The sequence below is a fragment of the Chionomys nivalis genome, chromosome 14 (assembly GCF_950005125.1).
Source record: "Chionomys nivalis chromosome 14, mChiNiv1.1, whole genome shotgun sequence".
In the NCBI taxonomy this organism is placed as follows: domain Eukaryota; kingdom Metazoa; phylum Chordata; class Mammalia; order Rodentia; family Cricetidae; genus Chionomys; species Chionomys nivalis.
Window position 1 is genome coordinate 60,758,075 of NC_080099.1, and position 23,886 is coordinate 60,781,960.

Below are 23,886 nucleotides of genomic sequence, written 5' to 3' on the forward strand. Positions count from 1 at the left end.
TTCATGGCCTAGAACTCACTCTGCAAGCCAAGCTGGCCTTGGACGTTTCTCCATCTTTCTGCTCCCCTCGGTAGGTGCTGCCTTAGGTAGCCTGATCCACCATGTCTAACAAAGCAAGTGCTTTCAATTAATTTTTATAAAAGTCATAATTGTTTTCAGAAGCATATATTTCTACTTTTTTTACAAGTAAAAAAAATTTTTTTTTTGCAATAGGGAAATTCATGGGCATTTAATAAAAATTAATATTCAGTAACACATGTTCCAAGGGCTTGTTTTTGATGAATGGGGGTGGAATACATGGTGGCTGTGCTAGACAGTTTATTTCAACTTGACACACTAGAGTCATCTGAGAAGACAGTGTCTAATTACGAAAGCACCTCAGTAAGATCGGGCTGTAGGCAAGTCTGCAGGGTCTTTTTTAAATTGGCGATTGATGGGGGTGGATCACCCCTAGGCTGCTGGGGTCTTAGGTTCTATAAGAAAGCAGGCTGAGCAAACCATGATGAGCAAACCAGGAAGCAACACTCCTCCATGGCCTCTACAACAGCTCCTGCTTCCAGTCTCTTCAGCTTCCTTTAGGTAGTGGGTTTCATCAAGACTCTTAAGACAATGGCACGGCAAGCTCTGTTCCTAAGGTAGGGTTCCCTTCCCTTCCTTTCCCTTCCCTTCCCTTCCCCTCCTCCCCCTCCCCCTTTTCCCCCTTTCCTTTCCCTCTCCCCCTCTTTTCTTTCTTTCTTTCTTTTTTTTTTTTGTGACAGGGTTTATCTCTGCAGCCCTGGCTGTTGGGAACTAGCTCTGTAGACCAGGCTGGCCTCGAACTCAGAGATCCACCTGCCTCTGCTTCCCGAGTGCTGGGATTAAAGGTGTGCACCACCACTGCTTGGATCCTAAGACAGATTTACACTGCACCTTAACATGCTAAAGAATCTGATCTTTCCTGGTGTAAAGAGAAAGCCCAGGGAAATGCATTTAAACAAGAGCCTGCTCCCTACTTTTGCAGTGCAATGAGTATCTTTCCTCTGGGCTGCTGAGTCCAAGGAAAATCAGCCTTCCTTCAACAAGCTCGCAGTTTGTGTGATCACTGTGCAATAGTGTATGATCCAACTCTCCATTTTAGAAATAAATATTGGTAAAAATAAATATTTAAAAATAAATAAACTTACTTAGTCAATCTGTGACTAGCTTTTGAGCAATTTACAATTTTTATATAAAATTGATGTTGTTCTGAGAATTTTTATGCAGCTATTTTTTTCCTGTGTTGACTTATATATAGCCTATCGTATATATATATATAATATTTATATATATATATATATTATATATATATAGCCTGTAGCCCAGGCTTTCCTGGAATTTGCAATGAGGTCTAGGTTGGCCTTGAACTTTCAACCATATCCCACCAAGTTTTAATTGATTTGGCACTGGGGGTTAAACCGAGGACCTCACGCATGCTAGGTAGGCCGTCCACCGCTGAGCTGAATTACACATATTCTCTAAGACTACTTAATTCAGTTTTTCCTTCATTGACCCAGGAGGCATAGGGATGCAGACTACTGTGTTCCAAAGTGCAGCCCTTACAACACTTGCGGTAAAATCACGATAGACTTTTGTTCAAAAGGCAAGTTATGGAGCCCTGACCCACCAAGCTCACGCTAGGTAGTGAGCTCCCTGGAAGTGTGCCATGCGAGGCCATGTGGCTGGGATCTGAGTTCCTGATCTGGTTCTGAACTACATATAGGGTGACTGACTTGACCCCGTAAGGATGTCTCTCATCCTAGGCAAGGTTGGTGATGTCCTCGTAAAGCACCCATGAGAGTAAGGGGCTCAAAATATGTTAGTCTCTTTTACAGCCGCGGTCTGCTCTGATGGCGACACTCACAACTCACCTTGACAAGGGTCACAATCCCTTCATTAGTCTGCGTGTCAGTCTCAATGTGGAAATAACCCCCTTCATTTCCTGATGCAAATGTAAAATTTGCTAACCAGTTATCTGAGCCTATTTCATCTGCATCGGTCACTTTGATACGCATGACTTCCACACTGACTTGGTTTTCCTCCACTACCCCTTCATACTGCAAAACATAAAGAAACACACAGCTTTCATTAATGCAATAAAGCAATTTTTGTTGGGACTCAAGAAATAGTAAATCTACCATAAAAATAAGTTACCAATTTATTTTCCACCACAGGTATATTGTCATTGACATCCAAGATCTGAATCTGAACTTGAGCCTGCTGTACCGGCTTATCTGTTATCTGCCCATCGGCATCTCTTGCTTCCACTGTCAAGGAATAGCTGCTGTGTTCCTGCAGAACAATAAAAAATGAAGACCCATCTGAGGAGGGAATTAGTACTTTTGGAAGCTGCCTTTCTGGTTTTGGTTCACCCTACCCTTAGGAAATGAATCACTGTCTAGTTCATTCACAAGTAACCTCCATGGTCTATTGCTGGTTTGGGAATGCTATTTATATGTAGTCAGAGCTTTTACAGAAAGGTGGAAAACCTGGGGGAGTTTTTGATAATCCTACTGTGTCTGGGAACAGTCTGAGGAGACGGCTTCTTCAAACAATGGTGGACTGTTCGAGATGTAGCTTGTTCTGCACTGGAGGAGGCTGTGGGACTGAGGCGGTTGCTTTTGTTCTGATCCTATACAATTTCATCCAAGTTAAATGTTAAGTCAGGAAGACTTGGCCAGGGGAGGTAAAACTTGGAAGGCTTGGTCCAGACTCCTGTAGAGAGAGGACTCCTAGGAAACATGTCCAACAGATGCCCTGATGTTAAATGTCACTCAAAAGTATGAAAAAAAAAAACCCAAACTAAAGCCAAACAAAAAATAGTGTATTCTTTTCTGGAGGTGGAAGCAGGAGGGACAGAAGCTCCTGGTCATCCTCAGCTCCATGAGAAAACATAAAAAATCAGATCACAGCACATAGCAAAACAGTAGAGAAAGTGAACCCCTTTCTTATATGTGATCTCCGGTCCACGGCTCCATTCATCGAGTCTGGGGCTTAAGGAACTTAACAGCCACTTTAGTGTGGGAGGGTCCTGTGTGGGATAGAGGAGAGTCTCATCTCTGCGGTTAGCTGCTTGCTTGTCTGGACACAGACTTAATCCTATTGAGCCCCAGTTTCCTTATGTGTAAGACGGAATAAGAGCTGGATTTGCCGCGCTCAGTTTCTATGTGGATTAAACAAGATGCTGCCTGAGGAGTGGCAGCTGTGACGGTCAGCTCCATGTCCACACCTCAGAAACAGTGGCTTCTCCGAGGAGACCTCCCCACTCGCGATTCAGGCAAAAGCGCATCAGCAGAAGTTAGGAGTCACTGAGACCTTACGTTTCAGAGAGATCTCAACAGGAATGCTGACCAAGGTCCTTCCCATTTGAGCAGTTGAGTACCAAACACGACACTTTGCGTCAGCTTCAGATTTATGTCTGGTAAAAGTGCTGTGTCCTTGGAACTGCTAACACTTTACTCTGCTATGCTGTTAAAATTTTTGTGCATGTGGCACTTAAAGGTTATTGATCTCCCCTTTGATTAAAAAATTAGAATTAGGGATTGGAGAGATGGCTCAGTGGTTGAGCCCTGGAAGCTTTCCCAGAGGACCCAGATCTGTTTCCAGATCTGGTTCTGCGTCCACAGTGGCTCACAGCTGTCCTATAATTCCCATTTCAGGGGATCTGATGCCCTTTTCTGATCTCCACAGGCACCAGGCATACATCAGAGCATAGATATACATCGGTGCAAGCAAGATAGTCACATACATAAAATTAAAACTCCTTTTGAATTAGAAATAAAAAAGAACAAGGTTAGAGAGAATAATCTTTCTGGGGAACAACTCAAATTCTCAAAATTTCCTTTGAGATTCAAAGCAAGAATTTTCTCCATTATGAGCTTTTCGATTTTCTTTTTTTGTTATTGAGCGCAAGTCTCACTATCCTGCCCTGACTGGCTTGAAATTCTCTTATGGAAACTAGGCTGGCCTCAACTCACCGATACTCACCAGCCTCTTCCTCCTGAGCGCTGGGACTAAAGCCCTGAGCTATCAGGCCAAGCACTGTCTGTGAAGCCATTTCACTATGTCACCCAGGATAAGCAAGAGCTCCCTATGTAGAACAAGCTAGTTAGCCTTGAACTTGAGGAATGCAGAGCTACGTGGAGCAGGCTAGCCTTGAACTTGAGCAATGCAGAACTGTGTAGAGCAGGCTAGCCTTGAACTTGAGCAATGCAGAGCTACGTAGAGCAGGCTAGCCTTGAACTTGAGCAAGCCCCCTATGTAGAACAGGCTAGCCTTGAACTTGAGCAAGGCAGAACTCCCTATGTAGAGCAGGCTAGCCTTGAACTTGAGCAAGGCAGAACTCCCTATGTAGAGCAGGCTAGCCTTGAACTTGAGCAAGGCAGAGCTCCCTATGTAGCCTTGACTTGAGATTTTTCTGTCTCTGTCTTCTGAGGGCTAGGAGTGCAGAAGTGCTCACGGTCTGAGCCATGTGGTGAGATTTTATAGCCTTCGTGCTAAGTTTTCCCAATCTGTTGCTTACTTCACCCATTTCAGCATGAACATGACACACTTCAGTTTGGCCTGGTCACATTTCAAGAGCTCAATAGCCACCCAAGGCTACCGACTACCATGTCAGGCAGTGCATTCCCACACGAGGATATTCCACAGGTGAGGAATGCAGGACAAGTGAAAATTAGAAAAATAAAGAGTGGAAAGACTGAAAAGGAGAGAGTGTGAAAAAAGAGGGCGGTATGCAACGTTAACTTACCTCTCTGTCCAAAGTAAAACTGGTTGTATAAATCTCGCCTGTGTCTTTTTTGAGGTAGAACACGGGAGTGTTGGCAGGCTCCTGAGAGACAATTCTGTAGGCGATTTCGGCATTGCGGGTAGTGGGGTCATCCGCATCCGTGGCTATGACTTTCATCACGAGTGTATCTGACGTGAGGAATAAAGGTGCTTACAAATCCTCTTGGTCTTTCCTTACAGGGATCTATGGTTCTTATCAGAATATCTTATCTGATATACCACTATCGGAAATTTAGCTGGATGAGGACAGAGAGATGGCTCAGGGCTGAAGGCATTTGTTGCCGAGCCTGACAAACTGAGATACTTGGTGCCACAAGATGGGAGGAGAGAACTGACCCTCACAGGCTCTTCTCTCACGCCAAGCATTTGTCACATGAATACCTATACACAGAATACTAGGAAAGTTTTGAAAAATTGCTGTATGAGGGCCACACATTTAATCAATCTTACAGCCAAGACCACTCATGCTTATTATCCAAGATCCTGGATGCTCATTCAGGATTAGTACAACTGTTCTTTTTATTACGACCAAAGAGAGCGCTCTCCTCCGGGTCTTAGGGAGAGCACTGCATTGAACAATACCATCATCAGGTCTAATAGTGAAGTAATACAAGTCAGAGGTCAACGACACCCTACATAGCCCAGGTGGCTGCTTGTTTTTGCTCACAAAGCTTGACTAGAACATAACCCTGCCCATTTTACAGTGTCTACAGCTGACTTCCCCTTACAGGGCGTGTTTGAACAGTTGCTGTGGAGACCTTACCTGCTGCATCAATTTAATCTATCATCTTTTTCAGAAAGGTCATGATTCTTAAGGTTCTTTAAATTTAAAATAACAAGAGGTCCAAACCTGGAGTGATGGGTTTATTATCATCCTTCCTGTGTAATACTCAACTTTTACCAAAAGATAGGATTTTGTGTTTTTATATATGGGGGACAAATGACCTTGGTTTTACATTCCAACAACAACAAAAACCAAACAAACAAACAAAAATAAAAGAAACATATTTGGGTTTCAGGTCTGGAGAAATGGCTTAGTGGTTAAGAACACTGGCTGCTCTTGCATAGAACTCAGGTTCAGTTCTTAGCACTCACATCAGGTGCTTTACCACTGCCTGTATCTCCAGTTCCAGAGGAACTGGCACCCCCTTCTGGCCTTCAGAGGCACCTGCACACAGGAGATGCACATACAGACAAGCACTCACATGCAAACACACAGAATTAAAGGAAAAGGAGCAAAGTTCTTACGGGCAGCACTCAATTCTTCAATAGACCCAACAAAGACATCCTGCTGGAACACTGGCTCATTGTCATTGATGTCGAGAACTTTGATGCGTAGCTCTAAGGGCTTCTCCAGGTTGTTCCCTCTGGAGTCCAGGGCGTAGCCTGTCAGCTGAATCGTGACAGGAACAACAACAGATTTAAGCTAAACTTAATCTATTGCTATGGTATAAACATAAAAAATCATAAACACATTAAAAAAAAAAAAAGAAGAAGAGCTACAAATAAGAGTAAAATCGTTCCCTCTTACCAGAAAATATGGTGTTTCTTCCCGGTCAAGAATGCTGGTAACATTTAGGTTTCCTGTGTTTTTATCGAAGACAAATATACCAAAAGGTGGCTCTGTAATTCCCTTCCCAGTGTATTTGTAGGTGATTTTTATTCCTTTTTCTTCTGCAAGGTCAGAATGTATCTAATGCAAAAAGAACAGGGAATGTCTCAAGTTAAAACCTTTTAAAGACATTTTAATGACAATGTCCTGTTGAAGGTGCCATGGTATGGACAGGAGGCAGGAGGCCCAAGACATGTAGTGGTCCCGTGGAGCCATGGTCTAATCCCCTCTCAGCACACACGAGTGTGTGATACTGGCTAGTGGCCTCCCTGGGTTTCAGTTTCCTATGTGTGAAATGGAAACCGCGATAAAGCTCATGGTTTGCGACTGTTGTAGAATTAAGATATAGTTGGAGCACATCTTGGAGGGTAGCAGGATTTTTTTCATCTTTTTTTGTGTACAATGATAGAAACCAGTGACTTACGCATGCCGGCAGAGAGCTCTTACTGAGCTGCACTTACTGGAAGTAGGTTTTATGAGATAGGATTTCATATAGCCCAGGGTAGCCTCCAGCTTGCTGTGTAGCTGTGTAGATGACTTTGAACTTGTGATCCTCCTGCATTTATCTCCCCAGAGCTGGGGTTATAAGCACGTGCCACTAAGCCTAACTCAGGGGGGAGTATATTTTAAATTTGGTACAGACAGGTAAAACACTGCAGAATAAAAATCACTTTCATAAATCCACCCATTTGCCTGGAAGGTATGAAGAGAGCATCTTCCCAGATGGGGTAAATACAGCTAAGTACTTTCTCTGTTTGGAATAAATACGTTGGTAGATCAATACTGTTTCTAGCCTGCTGGGTGCCCTCCAGCTGGCCTCTTTGTTCTCCACAGTCTTATTCCTACCTATCATTAGTTGTGTTTCCCTGTGTTCCTCCCTCTAGGCTTCTCCGTGTCTATAGTTGTCGTCACACATCACTGAAGACATACATCCCTACCGGCCCAACCAGCTCTCTGGACTGAAACCTTAGGATTAATGACACATTCTTCTCACGGTTTCCCAAATACCCTGGGGTGGGGCTGTGGGGAAAATTGCTTTTAGGTGGGGAGTTTGGAAAGTATGGAGAATTTCCTGAGATATTTTGCCTTCCGTGTAAAGTATTTTAAAAGATGAATTTTATTTTTAATTACGCGTATGTATGTAGTGAGATGGGGGTGGGGGAGTTTGTGGATGTGAATGCAGAGGCCAGAGGGTGGCATCACATCTCCTGGCGCTGTAGTTACGGTGGCCGGATGGTTGTGAGGCACAGGAGGTGCTGGGAACTGAACTCAAGCCCTCAGCCAGAGCAGCGAGTGCTCTTCCTACTGAGCCATCTCTCCAGCCCCTTGCTTTTTGTGAAAATTTTACTTAAAACAACTGGGTAATTAAAATGAATAAGGACCGAAAACACTTGTTAGACTCATAAGCGTCAGTTTTACGGAAACCTATTGACAGACAGTATGAAGGTCTCAGATACAAAAAACCGCAATAAAACCAAAAGGAAGCAAAGTCCCACACTCAGCTGCTTGCTGTACACACGTGGCTTTGTGAAGCCACAGAGGAAGTCTCGACTTGAGAAGGCTTTTATAAAACAATTCGGTGGGGCTGGAGAGATGGCTCAGTCATAGAGAACACTGACTTTTCTCGTAGAGGACCCAGGTTGGGGTCCCAGCACCCACATGGTGGCTCACAACTGTCTGTAACTCCAGTTTCAGGGGATCCAACACCCTCTCCTAGCTTCTGTGGGCACGGCACCCACACATTCATGTGGGAAAACACACATAAAATAAAAATCAAAAACAATGGTCATGTTTAAAAAAAACAAGTAAAAGTAAATACAACATGGTACTGGAAAAAGGAAACTGTTGTCTTTGGTTCTATAACTGTATTTCTCTTATAGAAACCCTTTACAGATAAGATCGGAAAGTTGAAGATCAAACTCGGATGCAGGCATGCATGCATTTATATGGATGCTACTGAGCACCCACTTCGTAAGCAGGGCACCGACTACGTTCTTGGGAACTTCTGTGCTAATGAGGGAGGTGGGTAACTAGCAAGCAGAGCCTGGCCAATGTCTAGCACAAATATGCTGTGAGCCAAACTCATACAGGTAAGAGCACAGACAGAAAAGAGAGGGAGGTGGAGAGGAGGTGGCAGACCCTGGCAGTGGGGTTGAGGAGAAGGTCAAGGTGACAGGGACCTTGGCAGTGGGGCTGAAGAGAAGTGGATGGTTTGTGTTGTGTTTTGAGGGTAAAATTGATAGTAATGGCTAGATTTCCAGAATTACAGTGTTATTCACAGAGATGGGCAGAATATAAGAACAGCGTTAAGGAGCCTCAGGAGGGGCTGTGTAACCAGGTTTGTACAGCTAATTTAACTTTGGTATTTAGTACACCACACTAGGACTGCCATAAACTTTGTTTGAAAACTTTTGATTGAAAGGAGACTTGTCAATAATGGATTGCAGAAGACAGGCATACATGGCTGTCCCAAGCCAAGAAGGACACAAGTCAGTCACTCTTCCTCTCAGACCTCAGTTCCTGCAGCTGCTGCTTTTAATGATATTATCCTTCTATGAATATTGTGAGGTTGTGTATTAGACTAAGGTTGACCCAATGTCAGATTCCCCAAGTTGTGGCTGGATCAAATCCTAAAATCATGTATTTCAGTGTTATTTATGCTGCACTGTCTGCATTTTCTGTCAAAAGGCAACCTAGATGCCCCTCAATGGAAGAATGGATAAAGAAAGTGTGGCTCATCTATACATTAGAGTACTACTCAGCGGTAAAAAACAATGACAACTTGAATTTTGCATGCAAATGGGTGGAAATAGAAAACACTATCCTGAGTGAGATAACCCAGACCCAAAAATATGAATATGGTATGTACTCACTCATTAGTGGATTTTAGCCATAAACAAAGGACATTGGGCCTATAGTTCACGATCCTAGAGATGCTTAGCATTTTGAGAAATGCTCCTAGTCAGAAAATGATTACAGATACACAATAAGGACAGATTCGGACAAAAAAGACCTCTAAATGAGACAAAGTGTGCTAAAAATATGTACATGGGCTTGGGAGAGAGAGGGAAAAGAGTATAGACAAGAGTACAGAAAGTCATGGACTAAAGGAATAAAGATAATTAAGTATTTAAAAAATAAATCATATTAAGATGGAAAACATACAGAATCTGGATTATTCATATTATTGTGTTTTCTTTGAACTTTTTGACTGCAAAGAGACATTTGATTCTGGGGCGGCTAAGTTAAACCAACATAAAGGCACCTGGACTTCAAAAATTGAGTCTAAGGACATGTTACTTTAGAAAAGAGGTTCTACTTTTGTTTCTACAGAGGATTGGAAGCTGTGGATTCCTTCCAGGCTAATGTGATTTGATGGAACAAGACCACCAAAAGTCTCTGTGAACTGTAAAATACTTCACTCAACAAATAGCAGGAAGCAGATTGGAGAAAACTATGCCCAAATTCCCAAAATGATTGTTTATAAATGTTTGTTTTCACTTAAAGGAGGATATAATATAGAGACAAATACTTTGTACTGGTATGGATCTTAGTCTATTGATACAAACTTAAGGTCTATTTGCTCTACTGCATATTGCATTTATGCTCTTGTTTAAGGTTTTGTGTTTGTGCAGCTCATTTAAAACTGTAATGTATTGTTAAGAAATACAGATTAATATATAGTCATTTAAAATAGTCAAACCTGTAGTCATTTTAGTTAGGTTTTCTAGATGTACAGAGATATATTTCAGATGGATAGATATTCTTCAAACCTTTTAAAGACTTACAGAACATGGAATTTAAAATATTTTAAGAATGTAGACTTTTCTCAATAGTGAGACATGTCTGTTTCTGGCAGCACCAATACTTCAGAGAGGTTGATGGGCATTGATGAAACCCATTACAGAATTTGTTTTCAATTGGGCAAGAAACTGCTTTTGCCTGGACTGCTTGATGGTACATTACATAAACTAGACATGCAAGATCCATAGAGAAATGACAGCTGAACTTGTTAAAAGAAGGTGAGACAGTCCTTCAGAGTTCCTACTTTCACCAAAGAAACTGCCAGACATTCTTTAGAACATAGAAGAAAGTGACTGACTGACAATATAGGCAGAACAGATCTTCAGATTTCCTGTTTCATGGCAAAGTCTGTTGAATACTATAGGCCTGTAGGCTGAAGATGGATGCCTTAATGTTATAGAAGAACTTTGGGTGACTGTCCAGACAGCAAATGTCTCTGTCAATTCTAGAGTTTTGGAGGTTAATTACAATGCACTTACTGTTAACTTAGGTAATATTATATCCTTCTGTGTCTTTGATGGGGTTGAAGAATAGATAATTATAGTTTTCCTTAGTTATAATAAAAGATAAATTAGACTCACAAAGATAAGATAGATAATATAATATTTTCTTTAATTTTGCCAGATACAAATAGACTAAATATTGTTACTGTAATTCTTGCTTGATATCTGTTTGTATATATAATTTTACTATGTTAAAGTTAAATACTTCTTTTTTATTTAGACAGAAAATGAGAGATGATATGGGATGTCCTTCTGGTATGTGTTTCTTTTATTGGATGATGAATAAAGCTGTTTTGACCAAAAGAAAAAAAAAAAAAGCAAGTTCTGGTCATTTTCAAACACATCTGGTAAGTATAGCACCTAATTTCCTTAAGTCGGAAAGTGGACAGAGTAATTTCCATTCAGCACAGTCTTATTAACCACACACTCACACATACTCACACATGCACACATACACACATACTCACACATGCAGACACTCACATACACACTTGCACATGCACACACACACTTGCACATGCACAGACACTCACACATGCACACCCTCCCCACCCCCATATTCCACTGTGGCTGGTACCTTGGCAATTGGGTTCTTTCTGGAAAGGTCCTCTCCCTCCCGGAGAGCCACAGGAGCCGTGATCCACGCCCGCTTCTGCCGCACCAAGTGACTGTGCTTAGGGACCAGTTTGTCTTCTCTACTTGTGCTGAAAACCTGTTGTTAACAAGGTTACCTTCAATTATTACATCCCCAACGCTGTAGTGGGACATTCTGTCTTAACCTTAAAAATAGTGCACATTTTAATGTTTTAGTTAAAATAAACTTATTTGATTAAAAAACAAAATAGTGCAGAACTTCAGATATGTTTTGCCTTTTTTAACAAGCTGCATTTATGTAGAGGAAATGTATACATTCTAGCAAACTCTACAGGGTTTGTTTTCCATAGTAAGAAGAGGTTCCCAAAGCAATGTCCACAGAAGCCAACAACCAAGCTAGTCTCTTACAGACTAGAAAGAATACTATGTCAAGGGCTTTCTTTCCGACTGACAACTGAGTTTCACTTTCTGTGATGACTTTTGGGTTGAGAACACATGACTCTGTGTTTTAGGACTTTCTCCTCAGACATGGCTACAAATTTGACCCCAGCAGGCACGGTTTGTGCAGGTGCAATCCTAGCACCTGAGGAGTACAGGCAGGATTCTAAGTTTGAGGCTAGCCTAGGCTACGGGCCTAGCCCAGCTCTACCAATGAGTAAATAATTAAATTTGTCCTTTTCTTATTTTTAAAACTTGACATGGGAAAATTATTTAGAGTATTTTCAATTAGGTTTTATAGGGAGATTGCATATATATATTTTTAAACATTTATTTAAATTTGTGTGTGTGTGTGTGTGTGTGCTGGGGGTGTTCATGTTTGCCACATGGAGGTCTGGGGACCACTTGAGTAGTCATTCCTCTCCTTCCTCCATGTTCTTGGAAACCAAATTCAGGTCCTAAGGCTTGACCACAGGTGACTTTACCTGCTAAGCAATCTTGTTGGCCTGTAAATATTTTTTATCCAAGGAAAATTTCAATGTGGTTGACTTAGTGTCTTAAGATCAGAGCAATTCCGCACCAGGTTCTTCTCACCTTCCACCCGTGTTGGTACTCTATATAACCATGTGTTTTATTTCACAATGTTTACACTGCCACTCATTTTCCTTTGTCTCTATTTGAAACTTTTTTCTTAATAAAATGTGAATTACAGCTTGAAATATTGAAGGTTTCAATAAAAACCTTCATGCAATTTTTTTTTTTTTAGAGAAACGTTGTTGTTTAATGGTGAAGCTTAACACACTCCAGCACCAGGACCGGCATGGAGTCAAAGCTGCAGGGACGGCTGGGTGACCCCATGGAGCCTCACATGGCGAAGAGGATGAGGAAGGCGACCATCAAACAGAAGAACCCCATGGCCTCAGACAGGGCAAAACCCAGAATGGCATAGGAGAAGAGCTGTTGCTTGAGAGACGGGGTTCTGGCATAGTCAGTAATCAAGTTACCAAACACTGTTCCGATGCCAGCCCCGGATCCAGCCACACCAACTGTGGCAGCCCCAGCACCAATAAACTTGGCAGCTGTGTCAATGTCCCGGGAAACAACACTGGTCTGGAATTCCCGTCTGGCCACCTGGAGAGGGGAGCTGCTGCAGGAAGGCTTTTTAACCTGTTTAGATGGGGCCTCTGGTCTACTCAAGAGGGAGGCAGACACAGGCCTGATTAGACCCCTGATACAGGAGCGGATCAGAACTGGAGTAACGAGCGGTGCCTTGGTGGTCTGCATTTTTCAATCTCCCAGCTTTAGCCCTTGGTCTCAGCGCTCGGCTCCCCCCCATGCAATATATTTTAATCATGTTTTCCTCTCCCTTCTCTCCTCCCAGATCCTCCCAACCCAACTTCATGCTCTCTCTCTAAGAGCAGGTGAGAACATTAAAGTTTATAATGTAAAACTGTAGAAATCCTATTCTTTACTCAATCCATGTTAATGTCTCAAGGAAAACCTGCCATGATCTCCCTGGCCACACAGTTCACAGCCATGGGTAAAGGACTTTCATCTCACTCTGTAGACCAGGCTGGCCTTGCATCTCACTCTGTAGACCAGGCTGGCCTCCAGTTGATGGAAAGACCCATCTGTCTCTGCCTCAGAGTGCTAGGACCATAAACGTGTGCTCCTCTATGCCTGGCAAGGTCTTTTTTTTTTTTTTTTTTTTTTTTTTGTAAATAAATTGCCAGGCTGAATATTCTTTGATGTGGTTTCCTCTGTGCTTGTTTGAGCGAGATGGTCCGGGTCAAAGCGGCGTAAATCTCCAATCTAGTAAGGCATAACCAACTTGTTCACCAGAAAAACCAAGGCACTGGGTCCTCAAAATGGGATTAATCTCCCTTAGTTCCTCACCTCGAAGTGGAGTCCATTTCCAAAATCCAAGCAGACCTATAAAATAAAATTACAGACATGAAAAATACGAGTAACTGTCATTATCATCATTTGGGAAAAGAAACAAATTATAATGTTCTCTCTTACAAAAAAAAAAACAGACTCAGAGGGCAGAATCTCCCTTTTCCTTGGTCCACAGAGTCTCCTTCAGAGAAGACACACACACACAGAGACACAGACACACAAACACACGTGTGTCTATATAGTATATATACCATATAGACATATATATTATGCAGATACATATAAATACATATGTGCATGTATATGCATGTATGGGAAGGTATACATGTGTCACAGGGTGCATGCTGAGATCAGAGAATAATCTAAGAGGCTCCGTCTTTCCAACATGTAGATTCTGGGGGTTGAGCTCAGGTCCTCAGGCTTGGCAGCAAGGTTGAGCCATCTTGCTGGTCCTGAGAACAACTAGCTTCTCTCTCTCCTCTCTCTCTCTTTCTTTCTATGAACAAAACAGGTTCGGGAATGTGGCTCAAGTGTAAAGGCGTGAGCTGTGCTAGGCTGACTGCCCAGCTCTGCAGCAGTGCACACATCTGTAATGCCAGCTACAATTCCTACAGAGGCAGGAGGATCATCCGGAAGCTGGGTGCTGGTCTGTCATGGTAGAAACAGTAAGAAAAACTGCCTCAGTAAGGGAAGAATTAGCTCTCAAAAGTTGTCTTCTTATATTCACATGCATAAATAGACAAAAATTAAAAACAAAAAAATATTTGCTTCATGAAGCCTTAGACCACCTCAATTGTTTTCTCCTCACCCTGTGTCTTTTATCTCATGCTTTCTGGGGGCATGCTTACTTTTCTCCAGGGCTGTGGGTCAGGGATGAGTCTCCAAGGGGATCCCCAATATCCCCATGGCTGCACAAGCATGTACACCCCTCCCTGCCCTGCAATCTGACCTCTAATTCATTTTCAGCTCCCCTTACTCGGTCCTCTGCAGACACCGTGACAATGTGGATGTCACCACAACATGGAACAGGGAATAGTACAGTCAGTCTTCGTCTCAGCTGCTCCCTAGCTCCCTTCCTACTTCTGATTTTGGTGCAATTTCTTTGCAGTCCATCAGTCTTCTGTTGGCCTCGTTTTCCTCCTGAGCTTCATCCAATGAGCACTGCCCTCACATTTATATGAAAACGAAAACATTTGAAGTCAGAAATTTAGTTGCTCAGGGGTCACAAAAGCCGCAGTAGCTACTGTTAGCACAGTACAGAATGAGGTCATTTTAATCACTGGAGACCAGCCAGCTGTCCTTACAATGTCACCAGTGGCAGCCAGGGAGACTTGTTTCCTTAACCCTCTGCTATTCGTGCCTCACATTCTCTCCAACTCTGGTAAGCCATTACTGCTCTAACTTCTCTCTGCTCTGCCATATTGCTAGATGCCCATCCTTTGCTTCTCCGTGGAAGTGGGGACTCTTTCTGTGTGACCTCACTTTCATTTGCTCTGAGTGGCTCAGCTGCTGGACACCTGCTGCTAGGAAGTCCATCTATTAGCACTGTTCCCATCTGCAAAAGCGCTCCAGTTAGACTGCAAATTACAGCCGCCGCTGTGGTCTCGTCCCTGCTCACTGTATCCCCACCATTGGCATCTCAAACTTCAAAACCAGGGAGTCACACTGACTTCCGGACGGACACCCTGTTCAGTGAGGCCACGTGCAATCTGAGATCACACCTTCAGTCACCCCTCCTCGTCCCCAGGCGAGCGACGACCCGAGGACTTGCCACATTTAGCCACCAAATGTGTACTTTCCTTTCAACTCAGCTCGCTCACATTCGCCATCTCAGGAATCGCGGCCATTTGGCTAAGCATCCACCATTTTCTGAGGCTAATTAAACGTGTTCATTCTGTCTGCACTGGCTAACCAACCTATCTGGGCCTTTCTTATCCCAGAAGACCCGCCTTTGCTTCTGCTAACACTGAATTCTTCGGCTTGAACCCTTCTACGTCTGAACTAGGAACAGCTTGCCTCCATCGCCTTCGCTTCTCCACTGTGTGTATGAAGTAACTGTAATGTGTCTTCAGCTTGGATTTCTGCAGCCATGCTTGCCTTTCCCCATGTGTCTTGGGAAACACAGATGCACGGAGCCCACGCAAAGTGGGAATCAAGGCTTTCTCTGGAAATGTGAGCTCTCGGACAGCCTTCATACTCATGTGGTTTCCTGTGGAGCCCGCGCTTTGTGTTGACACTTAACCCTCTCTTTCCTTGCCTCATCTAAAAGGCTCTAAGGCGAGCCTCCGGGCAGAGAGACGTTATGGTGGTTTGAATGAGATGTCTGGCAAAGTCTTCAGCATTTGAACAACTGGTCCCTGGCTGGTGGCTGGTGGGCAGGATTGGGCGTGGCCTTGGCGGAAGTATTGCTGTAGGGCAGGGTTTGGGGTTTCAAAAGACACGTGGTATTTTGAGTTAGCTCTCTGAGGTTTGAGATAAAAGTTATGAGTTCTTGCTCTAGTCACCTGCCACCTGCCTCCACTCTGCCATCTAGCCCCAAGGGAACTTCCTTCTGTAAGTTGCCTTGGTCGTGATGTCTTTGCATATAGAAAATTAACTAATACAGCAGCCTTAGTCAATTACCCACCTTCTATGTTATAGCCAGAGACATTTTGCTTACTTTTTCTAAATTACTTTATCTAGTGAGCAGTGGCTTGAAATGTCTGACTGAGATGTGTTCCCCAAACTTTTATATTTTTAATGACATGGTGGCTATGTTGAGATATGTTATGACATCGTATGCCATTAAAAATAGAAAACATTTTCTTTCTTTCTTTCTTTCTTTCTTTCTTTCTTTCTTTCTTTCTTTCTTTCTTTCTTTCTTATTTTAATGTGTGTGTGTGGGGGGCATGCGCGCGCACCCATGTGTGTTAGGGGGGTGTGCCTGGAGGCCAGAAGAAAATGTCAGAGTCCCTTGGAGTTGGGGTCACAGGTGGTGCTGGAAACGGAACTCAGGTTCTCTGCAGGAGCAGCAAGGACTCCTAACCCGTTGAGTCATGTCTTCAGTTTCCCATTTCATTCTTGTCTAAAATCTTTCCGACCCTGGCAAAAAAGTACACTCATGTGTTACTTTAGTGTTATCATTGTAACCAAATAGCATATATTTTCCTCGATAAAAGGAAGTGATTTATTACCGTCTACTAAAAAGTAAACCGATCATGTGAGAATCTTCAGTGATTTATTGAGACCGGTTTCCTAGGTGTTTGCTTAGAAACACAGATCAGATGGTAGCAAAGACATTCCTCAAGTATGGGAACAGGCATCTCATGGGAGAGCAGTCATGACTCATTTTTTTTTCTCCTAGGTAACTTGATGACAGATAAATGTCACGTGCAACGCCTGGATGAGAAAAGTAAGCTTCTGTGTACTTAGCTCAAACAATGTTTTTAGACGAACCAGAAAAATCCTTCAAAAGCTCCCTCATGCCACAAAAGTTTAAATGTTTCTACTGGTAGATCTGGTGCCTCACGTAAAACTTGGCCTTCCTGATAACAGGCAGTAACCGAAACCAACCAGTTAAAACAAAACGTTAGTAGTAAGGAAGGCCAAATAGCACTGAAAAATGTGTAACTTTGTGCTCTTGAGGTCAGAAGCTTTAGAAAGGGCTTCCTGCTCTGAGGCTTCTCTGACAAACACCAGCAGCGCACTCTGGAGGACTGGGTGTCACTGTCTGACAGCTCCTTCTGGCTGACAAGCCCTGTGAAATCTTCCTCCACAGCACGTGACCTTGAACTTCCTTCTGTGGACCTATGGTTCCATGGTGGGGTGACCCTCAAGCTTCAACATCTCAAACTAGTGTCTTCTACTGAATATAGAGGTGCAGGAAGTAATTTCAAATTCTGTTTCAACTTGAAGGCACGGCGGTAGTGTGATATTTCCATACTAGCAGGGATGTCTGAGAGGGCGAACAGTGCTCAGGTTTGGGTTCTGGACAGGTTTAGCATGGCTGGTTGTTCTTTAAATTCAGACCCTCTTGCCGTTGATTAATGTCAACTTGACAGGATCTATTATTACCTCAGAGACAAATCTCTGGGAATGTCTATGAGTTTCTGGTGATTAGGGATAATCTACCCTCATTTGAATGGCAGCATTTCATATGGTGGGGTCCCAGACTGAATGGCAGCATTTCATACGGTGGGGTCCCACACCGAATAACAGGAGAATGGAAGTGAGCACCAGGGTTCATCTCTCTTCCTGCAAATGCAATGAGGTCACCAGCGGCCTCAGGACTTCCCCGCTGTGATGGGCTGTACTCTCAAATGGTGAGTCAGAGTAAACCTGAAGTTATTGTGTGTGTGTGTGTGTGTGTGTGTGTGTGATAGCAACGATAAGAGAAACTCCTATTAACTTTCAAGACCATTCTAGAACACTTTCACCCACCTGTCTAACCATGAAGAATGTTCCAAAATTCTTTGTCTCTCCCTTGAACTTTATAGAAGGCATTAGACTGAGGATGCTTGGTTCTGCTCAAGTCCATTCATAAAATGAGTTCAACTTTGGATGAAACAAGTAAACAAGATGAGATAAACCGAGGGTACTGAAGGCCACTTGTTTATTACTTGGTGTCTGTATCAGCAGAGCTGGAGATCTGGCCCTGGGTAGCTTTTGTCGAAGGTTTTGACAGGGCTTCTGCAGCCATAGAACCTTACAAGGCTGACAGAGGTCGGGACTTGGTGCTGTCAAGAGTGATGTGATTTAGTGGCACTTCTCTGATAAATCTGATGTGGACCACATTTATTCTGAAATTTAAAAGGCCACCCTTTCTTCTTCTTCTTCTTCTTTTTTTAATCAAGTGGGGTTAGTTTTTGTAGTTCTCATTTTATAGGTAAATGTTACAACTTAGTTAAAAAAAAAAACCCCAACTTTGGGGACAGTGGGGTGGGAGTGGGTAAAGGCATTTGCTGCATGAGCCTGCTGATTGGACTCAATCCCCGGGACCCATGTAAAGGTAGGAGAGAACCCACTCCATAAAACTGTTCACTGACTCCTACCTGTTTGCCATTGTTTGTATCCTCCCCTTAATAATAATCACAATAAATAAATAAAAATCCCATTAGGTAGAATGGCACACTCCTTTCATTCCAGAGCTCTGGAGGCTAAGGCAGGTGGATGGATCTCGGTGTCTGACACCACAGCTTCATCTACATAGTGAGTTCCAGGCCAGCCAAGGATACACAGTGAGACCCTGTGTCAGTAAGTCAGTCAGTAAATAAATGAACTCATAAATGAATAAATAATCCAATTTAAACCTTCAACTTGTGAACGACCCAGACCATGTCCCTCAACAGTCGGTTTAAGGGTGTGCAACTGTGGTATTTCTCAGATGCTAACTTTGAAAACTCTTCAACAGCAGAGGAAAGAGGACTCTGAACTCTATTTTCTAATTTATGAGCTCTGCATTTGGACCTGATGAATACTTGACGGGTGACTAGCAAAGTGTATGATTGCCACAATCTCCTGTCTGCTCTTCAGACACCAGGCTAATCTCGATGTAATGACTCTGACTTCAGATGAATCACCCATTGAAGTTGGCTCCAACAGGAAGGCATCTACTCGGTGCCATTTTACTGACTCAGAATTCTGAAACATGAATTGAGCCATACTGTGCTACCCCATTCTATTCTGTAAGGGATTTTTATATCCAGGGAAGTTCTGTGTCATTATGGTCAGTTCCTAGACAAACTGACAGAAACCTCAAAAAAGTCAAAATAAATTTTCATTCATTGTAGATTCCTAAATTCTTCTCTAAAGACACTCCATCGGCTAGCAAAGGTAAGCTTTTCTAATGTTTAATCTTTTCTACTTCCATTTTCACCATACAGAGACCTGAAGTGTTTCCCACATCCTGATTACAATGAAGACTGCTCCGCCCACCCTGGACACTTCCTGTTCATAGTCTGGGCTTGGTCCAGGGCATGCATTTCTCTTCACTTTCCAGGTAACATTGTTGCTTCATGGCCTTGAAGGTCAGTTTCAAAAACCACTGCCTAAAAATCACAGGCTAGCAAGGAGAAAAGATAACAGCCTGAGCCGGGGCAATTTATAAACCAGATAATGAACGCTTTGATGCTGAGAGCTGTGTATGGACATGATTTCTAAATGGTGAAATTCAAGACAAGAAGACTTCACCTTATAAGGGCCAGTTATGGGCCGTAGGATTGCTTTAGAACGTGTGTGTGTGTGTGTGTGTGTGTGATGTATGATGTGTGCCAGTGCCCGTGGAGGCCAGAAGGTCCCCAATAGTTGAGTGTTGTCCCATGGAAACCTAACTGATCCCCTTCAGGAAGAGTAAACACTCTCAACTGCTGAGCCATCTCTCCAGTCCCAATATCGCTTTTAAAGGTATTTTCTCTCTGGTTTCTATCTCTCCTTCAAGTTTACAAGTTTAACCAATCCTGGACATTTGTCATTAAAAATATTACCATTTTATCGCCACATTTCTCTAATAGCCACAAATGCCTTTGTAATCAGTCAAAATAGAAGTTAAAGTGTGCAGTGTGCTCACTTTATTGGACAAATAAAAACTGTGGGCTGTTTCCGTTTCTGTCGCTCTTTCTCTCTTGTTTTCTGTAGATAGTTATCTCTGAAAATTACTCTAAAAAAATAAAACGAGGGAAACTGGTCTTCCTCATCACTGAGGTTTAAGAATGCAGCCTTCGTCCTACCACTAGGTGGCACTGGTCTGCCAGGAAGGCCAGCTCCAGGAACCACGAGAAACTGACCCAAAAATTGTCTCCAGAAAAGTGGACTGGCATATGGAAGGGTTTGGAGAGCTGCACGAACACGTTTGCAGGATTCTAGCCATGGAATTAGGTACATTTTGCTTTATATTTCATTGAGGCTCCGTGCACTGGCATATGAGGGTGCTATACACACAACCAAGCTCTCTTGCCCACACTCCTCTTCCCCACTATAAGCTTCATGATCACCGGAAAGTGTGAGTGTACCCAGAAGACTGTTTTGTACATGCACAATTCGTGAGTGTGAAGTGTGTGGGAGTCAAGTATTTCCTATTCAGTCTATGTAGGCACTCGATATTTATGCCCCCTCCCCCCAGTTAGCATGCAAAGTAATGGATCTCAGGTGACATTTTATATGTACGTGACTGCACTCTGGTCTACCTTCTTCCTCCACAGTCCCAAACCCTTGTTTGTCGTTCCCCTTCTCTCCAAACAGCCCTCACTTTTGCTTTTATGACATACATCCCATAATTGTTTCCCTTCCCATTTTGTTTTGGTCTCTTCATTCCTATACAGCAGAAAAAAACAATGACGTCTTGAAATTTATGGGCAAATGGATGCATCTAGAAAACATCATACTGAGTGAGGTAACTCAGACCCAGAAAGACAATTATCACATGTACTCACTCATAAGTGATTTTTAGACATAAAGCAAAGAAAACCAGCCTACAAATCACAATCCCAGAGAACCTAGACAACAAAGAGGATCCTAAGAGAGACATACATGGATCTATATATGAAAGAGAAAAAGACAAGATCTCCTGAGTAAATTGGGAGCATGGGGACCACGATAGAGGGCAGAAGGGGAGGAAGAAGGGAGGGGAAGTGGAAAAAAATGTATAGTTCAATAAAAACAAGAAAAAAGAAAAACAAAACTTTTGTGCTCCACATGAATATCATTTAAACAGAGATTCCATGTGTGATAGGAAACATGCCATTTTGTCTGAAGTTGGCCTATTTTGCTTAACGCAATGATCTCTAATTTTATTTGCAAATTCTTCAGTGAAATTCAAATTGCTTTGCTAGCTTCTCAAGCACAGGGAGAAACAAGCTCATTTTGAAGGATCATTTCTTTGCCTAAGAAAATTAGTGAGTTTCCAGGCATATGCAACAAGGACGCCACTCTAATGACTCTCAGAGTTTTTAGTTAGGAGAGAATAAGCAAGTCATTATTCCTCCCAAGACGGAAGGGTCCACAGACCCCACGGAGGCTCAAGACTCCAGACCAGATAATCCTGACCTCTGTGTCTATGAGATTATTTCGGACATAAACATATCAAGAGAAAGTTGTAAGTTGGCATAGTAAAAGATGCACAACCTCTGTAGAAATGATTTCAATCCTGTACTAAAGTAAAGGTTATTTAAATTGTATGCATTGTTTATACCTTGAGCTCTTTATTTAATAGTTTCTACCATGATTGGCCAAGGCTAATTACAGCTTCTGGAACTAAAAGCTGCCGAGGGAGACAGTCTTAACTGTGTGACAACCATCTGCAAACAAGGTTCTGTGGGAGGCAGTAGGTACTTCCTGCTGGCAGGGAGGAGGTGGCAATGGGCGTGGCTTTGGAGAGGGCACAGAATTGGTCTGTGTAGATAGAAGACAAATCAAAAGACAGAGGTTTGAAGTCATGCAGAAGAAGTGCTGCCTCCAGCACCCACCGTAAGATGGTGGCAAGGCGAAAATCAGACAAAAGTGTGAAGGACTTTCTCTGACCATGAGGAATGAGTCACCGCCAGCTTCGAATGGGGACTTTGCCACTGGGCTTCTGAAGGATTCTCTGCTATTACAGTGTGACGAAAAAGGCAGGTGACAGTTTGAAGATGAAAGGAATAAGGCAGGAGGAATGGAAGCAGTCCTAGGGTAATAAAAATGAGACAGATGGGTGGGGGTTCATCCTTGGTAATGCCCTTGGTGTGGGGACAGCACCGGAAGGAGGCATAGGACTAAGGCTTACAGGTGAGTGTCTGGAAGGCTGAGATTTTCAGGATGCATTGGAGCCATGTTAAGCTAAGATTCTGAGGAAACTGATTAGGGAGCTCAGGTCAGTGATACCCAGCCTGGCCACCACTGGTCTCCCAGCCTTCTTACTCCTGTGATCCCAGGGCCTGTACCCTCTCAGCTGCTGCCACCTACTCCATCCCGGCTTCTAGCCCCATGTGGTGTCTTCCAGTGAGGTACCCACTGACTGTTTTTACATCCTGTTTGTTCGGAAAAATTGGGTTACAGGCAGAACTCACTAAAGACAAAAAGCCACAATAAATCATTCCTTCTTTGGACTGCTTCTGTGGGCATGCTGCTCACAGCACCGTGAAGCTAAGTAATGTCCTCCCCAGAACACCCACTCGGCAAGGAACCTTTCCAGCCTCTTCCCTAAGCTTGGAGGCCGAAGACCTACATCCTAGACACCCTTCAGCCTCATGGTCTATGTTAAGGCAACATGTGATGTGGTATTTCCCTCTGTATGTTGTCAATATGTTTTATTACTAACGGTTAATAAAGAAGCTGCTTCGGCCAATGGCTTAGCAGAATAAAGACAGGAGGGAAATCTGAACAGAGATAAACAGAGAGAGTACGTGGAGTCAGAGAGATACCTTGTAACTTCTGAAGGAGAAAGATGCCCAAAACTTTATCTGGTAAGCCACAGCCTTGTGGTGATACACAAATTAGTAGAAATGGGTTAATTTGAGATACAAGAGGTAGCTAGGAATACGCGCCTAAGCTATTGCCCAAACAGTGTTATAATTAATATAGTTTTTGTGTGATTATTCGGGTCTGAGCAAGCGGGAAATGAACAAGCGGACTCCTCTAGCTCCTCCAAAGAATAGCCCTTTGGGTTTGTGCTTAGTCCTCTCAACCTAGAATGTTCTCCTTTTTGCCAGCGCATATATTTCATATAATTTATGAATATTATGAATTTCAGATAAATTTCTCATATCTTGGCTGGGACAATCAGAGCTGGGCTGGTGGCTCCTGTGGTAACTGCTGTTCTTTTCTGCACCCAGGGGGAAGCTCGTCATTTCACTGTACCATTTACGAGACTGTAGGCATCATGCGGGCAGGGCATGTCTGTCTTTGCTATAGACTTCTTGTGTCTAGCACACTGCCTGGCACTAAGAGGTTATACATAACTGGTTTCTTTTCTTACATGCATTTCTCATTTTACCATGACACCCTGGCACCCCAAATTCCTGCATATTAATTATCAAACCAATTATCAATGGGTTTTGAAGCAAAGAAGCTAAATGTCATACAAGGCATATTTCTGAAATGTTAGAATGAACTGAGCTGGGACGACATCTTTCATCATAGGCATATGGTTGAAGAGTGCTCCAAAGCAGCTGAGCTTCGTGGCAGCCCTGGGGAAGAAGCCTCGAGTGGGAGGCTTACACACAGCTGGCTCATTTGTACTTTCAAATTGTGCTTCTAATTTTGGGGAAACCGGAGAAATGGCTC

At 43.1% G+C, this 23,886-nt stretch overlaps 2 protein-coding genes across 2 annotated transcripts in view; both read right to left on the reverse strand.

The window, feature by feature from the left end:
- Dsg2 (desmoglein 2) overlaps positions 1–23,886 on the reverse strand; it is a 44,530-nt gene that overhangs the window by 15,534 nt on the left and 5,110 nt on the right. Inside the window, exons 2-8 of the mRNA XM_057788765.1 lie at positions 13,651–13,686; positions 11,300–11,434; positions 6,335–6,496; positions 6,052–6,196; positions 4,766–4,932; positions 2,170–2,307; positions 1,887–2,072 (exon numbers count right to left, since the gene is read on the reverse strand). Of these exons, the coding sequence (XP_057644748.1) occupies positions 1,887–2,072; positions 2,170–2,307; positions 4,766–4,932; positions 6,052–6,196; positions 6,335–6,496; positions 11,300–11,434; positions 13,651–13,686 (969 nt within the window). The remainder of the gene's footprint in view (positions 1–1,886; positions 2,073–2,169; positions 2,308–4,765; positions 4,933–6,051; positions 6,197–6,334; positions 6,497–11,299; positions 11,435–13,650; positions 13,687–23,886) is intronic.
- On the reverse strand, positions 12,619–13,082 carry LOC130886698 (ATP synthase F(0) complex subunit C1, mitochondrial-like). Its single transcript, XM_057788766.1, has one exon. The coding sequence runs from the start codon at positions 13,036–13,038 to the stop codon at positions 12,619–12,621; it is 420 nt and encodes a 139-aa protein (XP_057644749.1). The 5' UTR covers positions 13,039–13,082.

Excerpts from the sequence above, each read along its gene's own strand:
- LOC130886698 (XM_057788766.1), bottom strand. The coding sequence starts at position 13,038 with ATGCAGACCACCAAGGCACCGCTCGTTACTCCAGTTCTGATCCGCTCC.